Source organism: Mucor mucedo (assembly GCF_025094135.1).
Source record: "Mucor mucedo strain NRRL 3635 chromosome Unknown EV154scaffold_19, whole genome shotgun sequence".
Lineage (NCBI taxonomy): Eukaryota > Fungi > Mucoromycota > Mucoromycetes > Mucorales > Mucoraceae > Mucor > Mucor mucedo.
This window is the reverse complement of record NW_026252303.1, coordinates 317,682-334,062: the sequence shown is the minus strand read 5'-3', so window position 1 is coordinate 334,062 and position 16,381 is coordinate 317,682. Positions and strand designations below refer to the sequence as shown.

Sequence of the window (16,381 nt, the reverse complement as noted above, 5' to 3'; positions counted from 1 at the left end):
GAATAATTAGTCAAAATAGGTCCCGTGACTATTACGTCACTAGTTTAACAGTATGTCGTAATCAGACGCGTAACTTAATAAAGACAACTTTCTTTCTGTCTAAAGTTACTTACATTCCTGACTGTACGAATTGACACCTTAACCCAATTTGGACTCAACATTTAAACAAGGATAAAGTACCTGACAGATTTCTTCCATTGTCTTTGTTACAAACGTAATAAACACAGGAGTTTAAACCGTCGGACTGGCTTAGAAGTTCGAATCTTGTCACAGGTCCCACGTTCACACCAAAGAGCGTATTCAAAGTTGGTGGGAGCACCAGTCAACGCATCGATTTTGACGACCTCACCGATAAAGAGGTGGTTTCCGTTTCGGAGCATTCCGGTCGAGCGAACTTTCATGATTTTATCATCATCATTGTTATCAACAAAGTCTTTAATAGTGGACTTGAAGGACACAGTTACCTCAAGAACTTTGTTTGAAGCTTTAACAGGATAATTCTGGCCTGTACTACTGCACTTTCGAAACATCTCAACTTTATCAGGCAATGTCTAGAGCTCCGTATTTTTTCAAACGTATTTTTTAGAATCACGCGACGGTCTACACGTCGATTGACATGCCATATCATCTAAACTTCATGGGATGATCGATTTCTGTTTTCCATAAAATCTGCTTCACTGTCATTACAAGCTACTATTGGAACGCAGATAGACAATTACCAAGCTCTGACTTGCTTGGGAGGTTTTTGCAAGTGTTTCTATTTTAAGTAAAGGCTCAAACATTATGGATGATAAAATAGACAAATGAAATCATCTTGACATAAGCTTGTTTATCAGCCTATAAATAAAGCTGGTTCACACACTTTATTCTTCTCCTTTCTCTTCTCTCGGCATATTTCTTCTATCTTATGAAAGTAACCAATAATGTAAAAAGGTTAGTTAGTAATGACTCTTGTTTCTTTGAAAAGACACTAAATTGAAAAAGATGTATTACGATATTACGGCTGCGGCTAGTCTTTGCTATAGGAGGGCTACCTTCTAGGGCAGAGAGTTCTTGAGTTTTTTTGGTACTCATGAACTGTGAATGGCTGGGATTACACTGTAAATAGTCGTAATCATACTGGTCTGCTGGTCTTCTGGTCTTCTGGCCAGAATTCCTGTAAGTGGTTTTAAAAAAATACGTTTGAAAAAAATACGGAGGTCTAGACATTTCCCTTTATCAAGCCATTTTTCTTGGTTACCCTGTTATCATTTTGAATATAAGTTGTGTTGTTATTGATGATATGAGTGGAAATCGAACCAAGTAACACAACAAGTTTGATAGTTGGATCATGGTACCTGCCGCTTTGCCTCTTGCTGAACGACATGTAGTTGAGAATACAGCCTTCATCTGTTCAGATCATTTGCTGTCTGTAATGCAAATGCTACCTGCTATTGTTGAGGATCTTTTGTTGTCGAAGAAAGGTGTGGAGATGTTTTTGCCTGGTGGTGAGGCTGTCGTTGTCGTTGCTCCGTTGCAATTTATCACTGCTGATAATGCGCGTCATTTGGAGCTTGCCTCTAGTCGCGGTGCCAAGATGCCATGCCGAGTGTGTGTGGGAATTAAAAACCCCAGCTCGACTTGATAACAGTGATTATCGTTGTGACCCTCGCTCTGAAAATGTGGTTGCAGATATGTACGCGCGGTATTTGGCTTCTGGCGATTACAAGACTTTGTTGGTTAATGTCGATACTGGTTACAGACCTGTTGGTGGTCAGGCTCTGGTAGACCTTCAATCGTTCGATACGATGTTGGATTGTCCAATCGAGCTCCTTCATACAATAATGCTTGGTGTTGGCAAAGCCTTGGTAAAAACGTTGTTGCAAGACCATCTGAATCCAGCCGAAAAAAATATCCTTGAAACAAGATTGCATGGTTGGTGGCAGTTAATTGATTGCTAAAAGGGATTTAATGATATGTATCTTTAATATATTGTAAGTTTCATCAAAATTTAAGTTTTCATTATACCAAAAAAAATAACCATTTTTCTAGTTCTACTCTTTTTGATGGTTCCTCAGAAACTCTATCTTCTTCCGAAAGTTGCTTGCGCTATTATGTCGTTAATCCTCTATTGCAAGCATGTAACAGATATCTTAAGGATCTAGGCCATAATGTAAACTTTTATCCAGGTGAAGTAGAACTTAAGGCCATGACAGTTCAGCTACAAAACCCAGGCATTACAGATAAACGTTTTAGATACAATGCAGATGGAACAATTTTATGTAATAGCAGCATGTATGGTGAATATGGCAGGTGCGGCAAGTATGGTGAATATGTCAGGTGCATTGCATAAAAGTCTTGTTGTCTGAAGTATCTTCAGCACTAGGTGAAAATGACAAAGCCAAAACTAGCTTCGACCACTACAAAGCGATGTTTGGTTTGTTGATGATGCTTCGTACTCTTGCCAGAAAATATAAATATGCCAGTTTTGATAATTTTAAGAACTTGAAAGTTCATTTTATTCACACCCATAGTAAGTAAAATTGACAGACTTATTACATACTTGCTAAATACCTTATACACATAGATCATGCAATTCGACATTGGAGTATGTTCACCCCTTCCCCCGGATTGTATATTATGAACAAGGAACAAAAAGCAGAAATCATCAAGGATTTTAGAAGAAAATCTGAAGGTGTTCTTCCTTTGATAAATTTTACTGTTAATTTAGGGGTATATGTATCTTTATTTCTTTAATATGAGGAAACGACTAACTTGATAATCACACTAGGTGGCTTTGGACGAAACAATGAACGCTTTGTCAGTTTTAAGTCAAGAGCATGACAAAATATTGAGGGAGACCTACTTCGGAACCGAAATAAAGTTGATAAACGCCTATGTCATCGGTTTTGAAAGGTAAGGGTCAGAGCTAATACATTCACATACCCTTTTTTTGTACCAGAAACTGGATTCCAACTGTATGTTAAATGTCTACTCCCAACACTTTTGCCATGAATTCCCAAAAGCCAACTCATTTTACAGATACATTCTATTCTGAGGCTTACGAATAACCCTTTTTCCCATGTACGTGTCTTAGTTTTCATGATGATTTACACGCTCATGTTTTCTCTGTAGAGTTTTTTATGACAGAAGAGCATCGTAACTGGAACCCAAATGCTTATCTCATGCAGCTTGTACAGAAGAATCCTACAATTACCGCTCGGAACGGAAATAAAGCTCCCGCAGAAGATATCGAAATAACGCAATCTTATGTTATTCCCGGTACAATTGCAGAGACAATGCTGCGCCAAATGGAAGGTGCTCTGAAAGTAAGAATAGGCACAAAGAAAAATCGTAGAGAAAAGCTAATAAAAAAATTTGTTTAGTCTGTAAAAGGAAAAGCAGCTATTACTAACTTCTGGAAAGACTCTGCTGCGATTGCTTCAACATCTATTAACTATGAGAAATCGAAGGTATGTTACATTATTCTATTAGTTCACTATTAAAAAAAAAATTAACCTAAGATGCCTGTATAGTACCAATTACGAGGACAGATGGCCGAAGAAATTGTCGATGAAGGTGTGAGTGGAAGCAGGAAAAGACAACGAGTTCGTACGCAATTGTTCGAGAGCCAAGAAGAAAAAGATGAAGCTCAGGACATTCCAAGCAATAGTGGCGAAGAAGAAGATGACGAAAATGATGTTCATGATATTTGGGAATCATGGAAAATTTTATTGAAAAGTTTAAGAGATTTCACTGTTTTGCCAGCCCTAAGGTAACATAATAACTTTTCATTATTTAATAATATGAATAATTAAAACCCGGTTTAATTTTTAGTCCTGAATCACACAATGTAATTTGGTGTGGCAAGGAAGTTCTTCGTAGACTAGTGCTCCCTGTGGAGCTTTTTCAAGAATTAAATAAGCAAGTTCCAAATATCAAAATGGAACAAGTTGATCGTATTTTCAAACAATTGTTATTGGAGGCACTTAATTCAGTAAGCTAAAAAAACATTTAAATGTGGAGAACAACACAACTTACATTCAAATGAATAACAGAAAAACCCAAAAGAATGGCTTGATAAAGTTGAGATGTTTCGAACTTGCAGCAGTACAGTTGATTTGGTTGCCAAGAGAGATTTAACGACATGCATCTTAAGTCTATTGTAAGTTGCATCAAATTTAAGTTTTCGTTATACCAAAAAAAAAAAAATAATAACCATTTTTGTAGTTCTACTCTTTTTGATGGTTCCTCGGAAACTCTTTCTTCTTCCGAAAGTTGCTTGCGCCATTATGTCGTCCATCCTATATTACAAGCATGTAACAAATACCTTAAGGATCTAGGCCACGATGTAAACTTTTATCCAGGTGAAGTAGAACTCAAGGCCATGACAGTTCAACTACAACACCAAGGCATTACAGATAAACGGCTAAGATACAATGCAGATGGAACTATTCTATTTAATAGCATTGGAACTGAAATCTTATTATCTGAAGTATCTTCAGCATTTGGTGAAAACGACAAAGCAAAAACCAGCTTTGACCACTACAAGGCGATGTTTGGCTTATTAATGATGATTCGTACACTTGCCAGAAAATACAAATATGCCAGTTTTAATAGTTTTAAGAACTTGAAAGTTCATTTTATTCACACCCATAGTAAGTAAAATTGACAGACTTATTACATACTTGCTAAATACCTTATACACATAGATCATGCAATTCGACATTGGAGTATGTTCACCCCTTCCCCCGGATTGTACATAATGAACAAGGAACAAAAAGCAGAAATCATCAAGGATTTTAGAAGAAAATCTGAAGGTGTTCTTCCTTTGATAAATTTTTCTGTTAGTTTAGGGGTATATGTATCTTTATTTCTTTAATATGAGGAAACGACTAACTTGATAATCACACTAGGTGGCTTTGGACGAAACAATAAACGCTTTGTCAGTTCTAAGTCAAGAGCATGACAAAATATTGATATGGCAGGTGCGGCAAGTATGGTGAATATGGCAGGTGCGGCAAGTATGGTGAATATGTCAGGTGCATTGCAACTGAAGTCTTATTATCTGAAGTATCTTCAGCATTTGGTGAAAACGATAAGGCAAAAACTAGCTTTGACCATTACAAGGCGATGTTTGGCTTATTAATGATGCTTCGTACACTTGCCCGAAAATACAAATATGCCAGCTTTAACAGTTTTAAGAACTTGAAAGTTCATTTTACTCACACACACAGTAACTAAAATTGACATACTTATTACATACTTGCTAAATACCTTATACACATAGATCATGCAATTCGACATTGGAGTATGTTCACCCCTTCCCCCGGATTGTATTTTATGAACAAGGAACAAAAAGTAGAAATTATCAAGGATTTCAGAAAAAATCTGAAGGTGTTCTTCCTTTGATAAATTTTCTGTTAGTTTAGGGGTATATGTATCTTTATTTCTTTAATATGAAGAAACGACTAACTTGATAATCACACTAGGTGGCTTTGGACGAAACAATGAACGCTTTGTCAGTTTTAAGTCAAGAGCATGACAAAATATTGAGGGAGACCTACTGTTTTGCATGGAGAACAAAATAAAAAAATAAACCAAAAGTGATACTGTTAGAACTTGGATACCACTTTTATTATGGACGAAAAAATTATAATTAAAAACGTATTCCAAAAAATGTATTCAAAAAGGTATTGAGAAAAAACTATGGATATTTATATAAAGAACTGGGATAGTTCTAGGGAGAATAGTAAGCGCCTTATTGGATCATGATGTAATAATCTGGTGATAGTAAATAATCAACATGTCTTTAATTTTAGCCCTTCCATACTGAGTATATAAATATTAGTCAGAGGGATCAACAGTTATAACATCAAATGACAAGAGTAATATTTGTGCTCAGGATCTATTAATATTCCATAGTCCAGGCCCATTCGATTGTATTGCTTTTGCAGAATAAATATTTACTCGCCACAGGGATGTGCCCTGTGTACAGACTCCAACGGTAGGATGAGAACAAGTGGGGTAATGCGTGATTCATGATTCTTTTATATTTATTATCCATCCATAATGTGATGTGACAATTAACTTTATTATTATATCTATGATATCCTCAACACCTACTTCGAAACCGACAAAGGTGAAACCTATGTCTCTTTACTTGACTTTGTCGAGCCTGTTCTTGTTCGCTTAAATGAGGACAAGCATAAGGATGAAGTGACCGAAGAAAGCCCACAAAGCCCTAGCTCTTAGTTTTCGTATTGTATTTCGCTTTTCTTAAGGAAAGCCAAATTTTCCTTAGGGACAGTCAAAGTGCACGTAGTCGCAGCGTAAGATCTGTGATTTGATGTTCTGTAGACCTGGGAACAAGGATATACAATCAAAAACAATGTAACAGTTACGAATAAATGTATATTAAACGATTTATAATTATTTTGACAATTCTATCATCACTCTTTCGCCTTTGAGCTCGTTTGATCTTAATCTTACGCAGAAATATTAAAGTAAAGTCCAAACGAGAAGCTGAAAGTAAGCTATAAAACACATATACTGGTTTAAACTATGTTGGTCGTATATATTTCAAGTTGTTAAGTTATATTGACCTCTTGATGTCTATAAAAGTATCATAATCCCAACATTACGACTACGCGCACCCTAGCTGTCCCTAAGAGACCCGTTATTTTTTTAGTACAGTAGTATCAAATTATTAAAGTTGATGGACAAAGTTGTAAAAGATTATGTTTTTTATTTACTGATAATGTTAAACTGTTGAAAGAGAATTTATGTCATGTACAAATAATACTGAAATACTAGTGGTAAATAGAAAGAATGTATATATCGCTAGAATGTGAAGAGATAAAAGGTAAAATAGCAGCGATGGGTATAACTGATTAGGAGTTATGCTATGAGTTTGTGTAAAATAAAAACAATGTTTATTTGATAACAGTTCGTTTAGAAAGTATAGGTAGTTTTGGATTATTAGATGACCAGAAGTTTTCTCTTGTTAAACGCCAATTAGACTATAATAGAAGATCCAGATCCAGACATAATGAAACATCTTCACCTAGAAAAAGAATATAGTGTAGCATGTCTAACAAATCAATTGCACATACCGTTTAATTTTTTTAACGCAGAGTAAAAGAGAAAGATGACAACTTCCCACTCCCAGCTGGGGACAACTACGAGAGCTATCGGGCAGCCGGCGAATTTCTCCGACGAAGGGCAGGGTTCAACTGTGCCATCTTTCCACAAAGACTAGTACGGCTCCCACTCCCAGCTGGGGACAACTACGAGAGTTATCGGGCAGCCGGCGAATTTCTCCGACGAAGGGCAGGGTTCATGTGTACAAAGTCAACGTGTTTCTTTTACTTGCTTGATTACCTTCATAGATTCATTAAAGATTTTAAAATGGAAGAAGAAATAAAAAGATTTTGATGTGAAAAAAAAAGTTGATAAACGCCCCTACGTCATCGGTTTTTAAAAGTAAAGGTCGGAGCTAAGTAGATCTTCCACCACACAGCTCGGGTGTTGTATGCCCTATTTTAGATCCCCGAAATCGTATTTGGCTTGGCATTCGCAGATAGTTGATGAAATAAATGATATCATTTAGGCTCATGTTTCAGTTTTCGTAAACTATTTTCCAACCTTTACAAACGCAAATGTTCATGAAACAGAAAAAATAGTTTTATTTTTTATATTTAAAGAAAAAGGGATCTTCAGTCTATCTAGAGCCTGAGATTAAAACTATTTTTATGATGTATTACACAGAAAGACGATCCCTCTTTGTCAATTGTCCGTGGTATGGCGCTGGAGATGTCTTTTCTGTGGCACATCAACCGACCGATTTTATCCATTGGTGCATTGTCTTTTCGGGCAATAAAGTCTTTACAGTACTGCTACTTTAAATTAGTTTTTTTCAGTTGGTGTGTACCAATTAAGACTAAAATCCTGTATAAATCTCGGGTAATTTGAAGTCTTACAAAAAAACTGAGTTATTTATTTATTTTTTCTCTCTTCTTCTTTCTTTTTTGTTTTATAATCGTCAACGAAAATGAGAGGAGGTGTAACCTATTTTTTAACGCTTTTATCAATTGGGGCCCTATATTTCGGATCACTTTATTTTGTATCTCGTCCATCGATACAAAGCGTCAATGTAGATTTGATAGAACCCCTTGAAGAGCTGGTGGTGGTAGAAACAGCTCCCATTATTGAATATACCACTGTTGATATCAAGTCTTCGTGCAAGTTATCTTCCTCAAATGCCAAAAAAGAGAAGGCAGTGATTGTTGTTCTTGTACGAAATAACGAATTAAATCCTATGCGCCGTACTATGCGAGAATTCGAGGAGTAATTAGTCTATATACTTAATTAAAGATGTTATTAACAATTCAGTTTTGTAGTCGCTTTAATCGCAAATTCAATTATCCTTATGTATTCTTAAACGACGAACCTTTTACATCCGAATTTAAACAGGCGATATCTGCCATGACAAACGCAAAGATCAAATTTGGCACTGTTCCCAAAAGTATGTGGTCCGTCCCCAAACATGTCAATGAAACCCTCATGCACGAACAGCTGAAGGATTACGGTAATAGAGGTATCATGTATGGTGATAATCTCTCGTACCGTCACATGTGTCGTTTCAATTCCGGTTTCTTTTATCGCCACAAATTGTTAGAGGAATATGAATATTACTGGTAAATTATTATTATTATCTAAGCGACATATAAGCTAAACTATTTTAGGCGTGTGGAACCTGGCGTCAGTTTTTACTGTGATCTTGATTATGATCCATTCAAGTACATGAAAGAAAACGGAAAGGAATACGGTTTTACCATTACTTTACAAGAGATCCCTGAAACCATCCCTACACTATGGGAACATACATTACGATTTGCACACCAGCAGCAATTAAACACGACACTTTTAAAGTTCTTTGGCGATCCTACGGGAGGATACAACCTGTGTCATTATTGGTCTAATTTCGAAATTGCGAGCTTAAACCTATGGCGTGACGAACGATACCAAGCTTATTTTGATTACTTGGATAGTACCGGCAACTTCTTTTATGAACGCTGGGGAGACGCTATTGTACATAGTTTGGCAGCAGGCATGTTTTTGAATAAGAGTCAAGTGCATTTCTTTAATGATATTGGATACCGACATGATAATTTTGCGCATTGTGTGGATGACGGATCTCTCGGAAATTGCATGTGTCCTGGTAAGGACTATTAATAATCGATAATGTTGCATATGTAGATATCTAACCTTTTATCAGAGAATATTCCTAATTTCGATACAAACCCAGGCTCTTGTTTACAGGTAACACAGAGAAAATACCAAGAGAAAAACAACAAATTAATGAAACTTTAATTTATTAGGGTTGGAAAAACTATGCAGACAAAGGTCATCAATGGGATTTTAAGGCGAATGGAGACCAAGTATTAGAATTTGGTCAAGTCATCTCTAACCCAGGTCGTGCTACAGTGTAAATTATCACTTTATTCCTATTCCTTTTTGTACTTTACACTTTACACTTTTTTTTTCTTTCTTCCCCAAGCCTTTAATCGAACCTAGAATTCACATATACACGTAGAGGTGGGACTTGATTCGCACTAGGAGATAAAGATACATGAAAATTAATTTATCATATCAACTATTTATTTGAGAAATTCTCATTCATATGTAATAGTTAGTTAGATTGTTTATCAAATGTGGGTTAAAATAATTTATGTATACAGTTGGTAAATACAAGATGTGGGATAATGATAGCTGGGAGTAACTACAGCAAAAGTTTTATCAAAACTACAGTTAACGCAGTACTAAAGGGCGGGTTTTTAAAATCAATTGGTGGTCATTTTATCATAAATGCGTATAAATTGCACCTCCCTTTAGTACTGCGTTAACTGTAAATCTAGGCCTGCTTCATTTGCCTTAAAAAGGTAGCAAATATTTGTCGCTGTATTTGCTGGAATGATTCAATGCTGTCCATGGTATTCATTATATGTATTAGCATAAAAAAATATAGTTACTTACATTATTACCCATGGGTTCGGTAAAACAAAGAGCATTATCCTTATAATCATGATTTCAATGAAGATAGAAGTAGAAGGAAGGCGAAGGGGGTGATATTGTTTATTAAAAAAGCACGCTTACAGAGGTTTATTCGATTAACCAGCTCTTGTAGTAATCATTGCGTAAAAAGTATTGAACACTATAGGCAGGTATAGAGTCATTAAAATTGATTTCTTTTACCTTAATACATCATATCCTAAAAAATACCGTTCTAAGCAATAATTTAAACTTTGATAATTTGTTCATGTCAGACTTATGTACACATATACCTACATAATCATACTTGGTTAAGGTTTATGATGGTCTAGCTTATAACATTTAAAAAAAGCCTTTTTCTTCTTCAGCAATTGCTATAGTCGCTTCTTTAGTGTTCTATTTAGACTTTATTTGTTTTGTTAAAGACTTAGTGCCTAGAGTATTTGCTTAAAGCTTCCCGTCCTCGCTAGAAAAATGATCCAAGTGGCAATTCCAGCTGACGAGAGCGGATTGGCTGTAAAAAATGTTACAAATTCACGCTGTGAAGCGCTTCTTGAAATAAATTAAAAGCGAAAAAGAATGGAGCACGTATCAATTCGTTTTTCAAACTTTTTTCTTCTTTTTTTTTTTTACATCAAAAAATGGTAAACAAAAACCCACTCTCTCGTGATGAGCCTTTTGACCCATAAACGATAGACTTTTGCATTTTCAGATGAATGACATACTAACTTTCTTTACCTTGATAGGGCATGCGTATTGACATCAAGGCAAGTGAATTTCTCTCAAGATGAACACTAGATATTAACATGCCGCTTCTTCATTTAGCGTAAATTATTATCGCGTTCCGAACGTGTTAAATGTGTTGACTTGCATCCAACTGAGCCTTGGTTATTAACCAGTTTATACAGCGGTGTCGTCCAAATCTACAATTACGAGACACAGGTACCGTTTTAATTCTTCTTCTTATTTTACTGCATGTTAAAACTCACAATATAAAAAAGGCCTTGGTAAAGACGATTGAAGTTTCAGAAACACCAGGTAAACTGACACATCTTTTTTCATTTGCGATTCTTATACGTTTGAATTAGTTCGAGCTGCCAAATTCGTGGCCCGTAAAAACTGGATTATTACTGGCGCGGACGATTCGCAAATCCGTGTATTTAATTACAACACACTGGAAAAAGTCACCACATTCGAAGCACACCCTGATTATATTCGTTGCTTGGCCGTGCACCCTACTCAACCCCTCTTATTATCTGGTTCGGATGATATGACTATTCGACTTTGGGATTGGGAGAAAAATTGGAAGTGTGCTCAGGTAAGAATTTTAAAGTGGCTCACCCTCAAAACGATAAATTAAAAGACCCGAGAAATTAGGTATTCGAAGGACACGCACATTTTGTCATGCATTTGACTTTTAACCCAAAAGACACCAACACGTTTGCATCTGCTGGTTTGGATGGTATGATCAAGGTTTGGTCATTGGGATCTAATGTACCCAATTTTACGTTGGAAGGGCATGAAAAGGGTGTGAATTTCGTTGACTATTACCAAGGTGGCGATAAACCTTACTTGATCTCTTGTGCTGATGACAATTTGGTCAAGATCTGGGATTATCAAAATAAGAATTGCGTACAGACTTTAGAAGGTCATAACCAAAATGTCAACTTTGCTGCCTTTCACCCTAATTTGCCCATCATCCTTTCCGGTTCAGAAGATGGCACTGTGCGTCTTTGGAATTCAGACACATATCGATTGGAAAACACCTTGAATTATGGTCTGGAACGTTCTTGGTGTATGGCTACTCAAAAGGATGGTAATAATGTTGCCCTTGGTTATGATGAGGGTGCTGTTGTCATCAAATTGGGTCGCGAAGAACCTGCAGTCTCTATGGATCTCTCAGGTAAGATTATCTGGGCTAAGCACTCTGAAATTCAGACTGCCAATATCAAAACTGGCATGGATGAACATCTCAAGGATGGTGAACGTCTTGCCTTACCTGTTAAGGACCTTGGTTCATGTGAAGTTTATCCACAAACCTTGCAACATTCTCCCAATGGCCGCTTTGTTGTGGTCTGTGGTGATGGCGAATATATTATATATACTGCTTTAGCCTGGAGAAACAAAAGTTTTGGTTCCGGTCTTGATTTTGTCTGGGCCGATGATTCGAATATTTATGCTGTCCGTGAATCCGCCACCAAAGTGAAGATCTTTAAATCTTTTAAAGAAAGAGCTGGTTTGCTTGGAAAGTTAAATTACAGTGCAGAAGGAATCTACGGAGGTGCTCTTTTGGGTGTAAAAGGTAACGGCTTTTTGAACTTTTATGATTGGGAAAGTGGAGAGATTGTACGTCGTATCGATGTCGATTCAAGAAACGTGTATTGGTCTGACAACGGTGATTTGATTGCTATTGCCTGTGAGGATTCTTTCTACGTGCTGCGATACCATGCTCAAGCCTATTCTCAGTTCTTGGAGAATGGCGGTGATCCTGGAGAGGAAGGTGTAGAAGAGGCCTTTGAGTTTATTACAGAAATTCCCGAGGGTATCAAGACAGGTACTTGGGCTGGCGATTGTTTCATTTACACCAATAATTCAAACCGTATGAATTATTTGGTTGGAACAGAGACTTATACCATCAGTCACTTCGATAAGCCCATGTATTTATTGGGTTACGCGCCTCGTGATAACCGCATTTATATGGCAGATCGTGATGTCAATGTCTACAGCTACAGTTTGTCTTTAACCGTGATTCAATACCAAACAGCCATTTTGCGTGGTGATCTTGAATCCGCTGCTGGTTTACTCGAGTCTATCCCTGCCGACCAAAAGGGCCGTGTTGCGCGCTTTTTGGAATCGCAAGACTTGAAAGAGTTGGCATTGACTGTAACAACGGATACCGACCAACGCTTTGATCTGGCTATCCAATTAGGCAAATTAGATATTGCCTCAGAAATTGCACACCAAGTAGATCAAGAGCTTAAATGGAGAACGTTGGGTGATGTTGCTTTAGCCTCGTGGAAATTCAAGCTGGCTGAATCATGCTTAATCAAGGCAAAAGACCTTAGTGGCCTCCTACTCTTTTACACGGCCAATGGTAACCGTGCGGGTATTCGACAAATTGCAGATACAGCGATGGAGACTGGTAAGAATAACATTGCGTTTTCTTGCTTGTTTCAATTGGGAGCTATGGATGAAGCCATTGACTTACTGATCAAAACGGATCGTATTCCCGAAGCTGCCATGTTGGCAAGAACCTATGCTCCTGATCATATTTCCAAGATTGTTCAGTTATGGAAGGGTGGCCTCGAAAGTAAAAATCGTAAAAAGACTGCTGAGAGTTTAGCAGATCCTGCCGAATATCCTAACCTTTTCCCTGAACTCTCTCAACAAAAGAAATCACTTGTGGATATTGAAGACAAACAAGAAGAGGTAGAGGAAACGCTTGTAGACGCTTCTGAAGAACAAGAGGAAGAAGTAGTAGTAGAAGAAGAGTCTCTTATTTAAATAAAATTATTGATTTAATATTTTTATTTTTTTGAAAAAAAAAATGTTTTTACTCAGCTTAAGATGGCAGCTAAAGCTTGTTCATTAGCTGCATCATAAATATCAGCAAAGACATTGTCATCCACCGCCAGCTCTCCCATGTCACCGCCATTCTTTTCATAGATCCACTCAAACGATAATACTAGCGTTTTTAAGCCTAATAAATAGCCATTATCGGGACTTTTGTTGCGAGGTGGAAAAGTAAACTGGTTGGATCTGAAGCGTACATCATCTGCTGTCACACAGTTTGCAAAATCAATGATCCGAACATCGATTTTCTTCAGACTGTCTGGTGCTCCATCATAAATCATCAATAGAGAAGAAGCATAAAATCGATAATCATGCATTGTCTTGACAATTCTTGCTAAACGTCGCAATTTACGCACAATGACGGGTATATGATATATCTGACAGCCTTGCCCATTGTCCAGATAAGCTTCCAATGTATCACAGAATGTTTCGGGGTTGAGTGTCCGTCCATAATACTTGTCCTGAAACAGGAATTGGTCCTTGTCCCTCTTGTAAACCTATAATTGCTGGGTATAAGTATATATATATATATATATATATATATGTATATATACACTAAAAATATTTAGTTATCCTACCTGCATACCACATACACGCACACCGAGAGTTTTGCTGGTGGATTTTTCACACTTAATGGTCTGACTCCGCATTTTTTCACGCGTGGCATAAACACCATACTGGCGTGTTCCCATTTTTAAATCAAGTACACACGGGTACCTGACACCATCTGTCAAATCTTCAATCAAGATGAATTTCTGAACATTTTCTGTCAAGGTATTTCTGCGCTGCCTCATACGCTGGAGGTCTCTATTATAGATCTGCAGAGACCACGGGTTATCTGAATTGATGGTTGTGTTGGATTGATTTTTCAGACATGAAGAATCGACTTGTAAGACGGGTAAATTGGCTTGAACTAATGGTTTTGGTTCCGGTTGAATATCCAGATCATCCATAGAAAAGATCTCGTCCGAGCCTTGTTTGATATGATGTCTTTGTCGTGGCGAAGAAGAGGTGGAGCTGATGATAGAAGGTCTGCGTGGTTCCAGTGTCATATTGTCAATATTTTCGTATTGATCATCAAAGGTCGAAGTCATGTTTGGTACGGAACGACCACCTTCCACAATAGGATTGTCATCATTAAAGCCTGTTTTTTTCGGTGTGTAACTATGAGCTGTCTCGATAACCTTTTTTCGTCGCCAATCCTCTGCCAGTAATAAACGCTCTTTTAATGCCTGAGGAGAGAACACTTCACGTAGTACTTGTTCTTGGAATTTTCTGGAACGCTGTGTAGACGGCGAACAGGAGTGTCGTCTTCTGATCTGTTGTTGATCGCTACATGCTCGCCAATCGCGTAGCAAGTGTTTGTTTTTTTCAAACAGGACTTCAGGTACAGGTAAGCCTGTGGTATGTGAAGGACGATAGGTGACATTCAAAACTCCCATGTATTGCGATGTAAACGGTAAAAGTTCATGATGGTGAGCATCCATGTCTTCATAAAACTCTTGCTCTCTGGCTGATACAGGTTTACAAATCGCTCGTTTCGAAAACCGAAAAAAAGACGCGTGCCCACCTACTTGGTTATTGAACGGTAGTAAAGGTAAAGAGGTTGTAATCTTGGTCGGGTCAAAGTAATGTGATTTATGCTCGTCGCCCGAGCACTCGTCGTTTTCTGAACTGCTTTCATAAAACCCTGACTCTTCTTCCTCATGGTCTTCAATGTCAGAAATGTGACATTCTTTAGCTTGCATTATTATTATTATTATTTGGTTGAGTAAAAGAAAGAAAAAATAAAATTAAATGGGAAAAAATAAAATGGAAAAAACATATACGGAAAAAAAAAATGCATATTATTGATTGGACATATCAACTCAGCAAGCATGCTCATTCTTTACAATTGGCATCTCCCTTCTTTTAAACGCACGTCAATCAATTATGAGAAGCACGTGACAGTGTAGGCTTTTATTTTTGTCATAGGGGTATATGCATTTCAAAGATTCCACAAGAGAATCAAAAGAACAATGTAAGTAGCCATTGTAACGATGGTCGTCAAGATAACCCAGTCGCCACTCGTCTTGTATGGAATAGATTGGTCAAATACATCAAAGGAGGTACGTCTTCTCCATAACGCAATGGCCAACATGGCCAGCCCAAATACAAAGAAGGTAATGCCAATTTTATAAAACTCTCGAGTAAACACTTTCAATATTAATAAGCCTGACGAAAAGGCTGCTAAGGCTGTTCTCCAGTATGCTCCTTCGAATGTTCTCTGGTGCGCTTTTATTTTGTTTTATTGTTGTATGGTTAGTACAAACGTATTATGTACAACTAAATGACAAAGTACCTCTCAAGTCTTGCAGTTCGGGCAGTGTAAATAGTGCTGATTCTCTACGGTGTCCTCGAATTAATTTTTCCTTCTTGTTGGTCATTATAAATAAGTTGCAAAAAAAAAAAAAAAAAAAAAAAAGAAAAAAGAACAAAGAGAACCTTTAGAAAGCAACCCTCTCATAAGAATTTAGCGGTCACGTTTACGCCTAATGGGCATAATTGATAGATGTTTCGGCCCCACCATATGAAGTTTACCTACTATGAAATACTCTTACAGTAAATACTTATCCATGTACTAAAAATCATCTCTCTAGACCTTAAAGCTCCAAGACATAAGGAATAAACTTTTGATACTCAGTAATTTTATAATTATCATTCGCAAGAAACAGGAAAGGAAGCTGATGGATAATTGACTAAGACAAAGATTTCAGAAGCATAAATGAAGCAAGGT

At 37.1% G+C, this 16,381-nt stretch overlaps 6 protein-coding genes across 6 annotated transcripts; 4 read left to right on the top strand and 2 right to left on the bottom strand.

Annotated features, from left to right (window-relative positions):
* The first annotated feature begins 1,372 nt into the window (after positions 1-1,372).
* Positions 1,373-2,686, top strand: EV154DRAFT_109185 (uncharacterized protein). The gene is made up of 4 exons (XM_051593894.1): positions 1,373-1,914; positions 2,058-2,301; positions 2,366-2,512; positions 2,567-2,686. Exons 1-3 carry the CDS (start codon positions 1,536-1,538, stop codon positions 2,367-2,369), a joined length of 627 nt encoding a protein of 208 aa, XP_051460614.1. The 5' UTR covers positions 1,373-1,535; the 3' UTR covers positions 2,370-2,512; positions 2,567-2,686.
* A 1,587-nt stretch (positions 2,687-4,273) lies between these two features.
* Positions 4,274-5,415, top strand: EV154DRAFT_499618 (uncharacterized protein). The gene is made up of 3 exons (XM_051600500.1): positions 4,274-4,637; positions 4,692-4,837; positions 4,896-5,415. Exons 1-3 carry the CDS (start codon positions 4,367-4,369, stop codon positions 4,983-4,985), a joined length of 507 nt encoding a protein of 168 aa, XP_051460613.1. The 5' UTR covers positions 4,274-4,366; the 3' UTR covers positions 4,986-5,415.
* A 2,569-nt stretch (positions 5,416-7,984) lies between these two features.
* On the top strand, positions 7,985-9,650 carry EV154DRAFT_499613 (nucleotide-diphospho-sugar transferase). Its single transcript, XM_051600499.1, has 5 exons — positions 7,985-8,328; positions 8,382-8,678; positions 8,727-9,202; positions 9,260-9,303; positions 9,363-9,650. The coding sequence occupies exons 1-5, from the start codon at positions 8,033-8,035 to the stop codon at positions 9,471-9,473; spliced, it is 1,224 nt and encodes a 407-aa protein (XP_051460612.1). The 5' UTR covers positions 7,985-8,032; the 3' UTR covers positions 9,474-9,650.
* A 1,025-nt stretch (positions 9,651-10,675) lies between these two features.
* Positions 10,676-13,561, top strand: EV154DRAFT_459963 (coatomer WD associated region-domain-containing protein). The gene is made up of 5 exons (XM_051597500.1): positions 10,676-10,799; positions 10,858-10,974; positions 11,034-11,070; positions 11,121-11,350; positions 11,410-13,561. The coding sequence occupies exons 1-5, from the start codon at positions 10,782-10,784 to the stop codon at positions 13,534-13,536; spliced, it is 2,529 nt and encodes an 842-aa protein (XP_051460611.1). The 5' UTR covers positions 10,676-10,781; the 3' UTR covers positions 13,537-13,561.
* An 8-nt stretch (positions 13,562-13,569) lies between these two features.
* On the bottom strand, positions 13,570-15,428 carry EV154DRAFT_549381 (uncharacterized protein). The gene is made up of 2 exons (XM_051604865.1): positions 14,184-15,428; positions 13,570-14,102 (listed from the first exon to the last, which is right to left on the bottom strand). Exons 1-2 carry the CDS (start codon positions 15,351-15,353, stop codon positions 13,590-13,592), a joined length of 1,683 nt encoding a protein of 560 aa, XP_051460610.1. The 5' UTR covers positions 15,354-15,428; the 3' UTR covers positions 13,570-13,589.
* Positions 15,429-15,461: 33 nt separating this feature from the next.
* Positions 15,462-16,151, bottom strand: EV154DRAFT_499608 (uncharacterized protein). Its single transcript, XM_051600498.1, has 2 exons — positions 15,947-16,151; positions 15,462-15,879 (listed from the first exon to the last, which is right to left on the bottom strand). The coding sequence occupies exons 1-2, from the start codon at positions 16,029-16,031 to the stop codon at positions 15,593-15,595; spliced, it is 372 nt and encodes a 123-aa protein (XP_051460609.1). The 5' UTR covers positions 16,032-16,151; the 3' UTR covers positions 15,462-15,592.
* Between the last annotated feature and the right edge of the window lie 230 nt (positions 16,152-16,381).

Bases quoted from the DNA above. Each gene is read 5' to 3' on its own strand.
- EV154DRAFT_109185 (XM_051593894.1), top strand. From the start codon at position 1,536: ATGCGCGTCATTTGGAGCTTGCCTCTAGTCGCGGTGCCAAGATGCCAT. The intron at 1,915-2,057 runs GTTGGTGGCAGT...ATGGTTCCTCAG, and splicing joins CCTTGAAACAAGATTGCATG to AAACTCTATCTTCTTCCGAA.
- EV154DRAFT_499618 (XM_051600500.1), top strand. From the start codon at position 4,367: ATGACAGTTCAACTACAACACCAAGGCATTACAGATAAACGGCTAAGA. The intron at 4,638-4,691 runs GTAAGTAAAATT...TTATACACATAG, and splicing joins TCATTTTATTCACACCCATA to ATCATGCAATTCGACATTGG. The intron at 4,838-4,895 runs GTATATGTATCT...TAATCACACTAG, and splicing joins ATTTTTCTGTTAGTTTAGGG to GTGGCTTTGGACGAAACAAT.
- EV154DRAFT_499613 (XM_051600499.1), top strand. From the start codon at position 8,033: ATGAGAGGAGGTGTAACCTATTTTTTAACGCTTTTATCAATTGGGGCC. The intron at 8,329-8,381 runs GTAATTAGTCTA...TCAGTTTTGTAG, and splicing joins ACTATGCGAGAATTCGAGGA to TCGCTTTAATCGCAAATTCA. The intron at 9,203-9,259 runs GTAAGGACTATT...ACCTTTTATCAG, and splicing joins CGGAAATTGCATGTGTCCTG to AGAATATTCCTAATTTCGAT.
- EV154DRAFT_459963 (XM_051597500.1), top strand. The intron at 10,975-11,033 runs GTACCGTTTTAA...AATATAAAAAAG, and splicing joins TCTACAATTACGAGACACAG to GCCTTGGTAAAGACGATTGA. The intron at 11,351-11,409 runs GTAAGAATTTTA...CCGAGAAATTAG, and splicing joins AAAATTGGAAGTGTGCTCAG to GTATTCGAAGGACACGCACA.
- EV154DRAFT_549381 (XM_051604865.1), bottom strand. From the start codon at position 15,353: ATGCAAGCTAAAGAATGTCACATTTCTGACATTGAAGACCATGAGGAA. The intron at 14,103-14,183 runs GTAGGATAACTA...CAGCAATTATAG, and splicing joins TGCGTGTATGTGGTATGCAG to GTTTACAAGAGGGACAAGGA.
- EV154DRAFT_499608 (XM_051600498.1), bottom strand. From the start codon at position 16,031: ATGACCAACAAGAAGGAAAAATTAATTCGAGGACACCGTAGAGAATCA. The intron at 15,880-15,946 runs GTACTTTGTCAT...ACAAAATAAAAG, and splicing joins CGAACTGCAAGACTTGAGAG to CGCACCAGAGAACATTCGAA.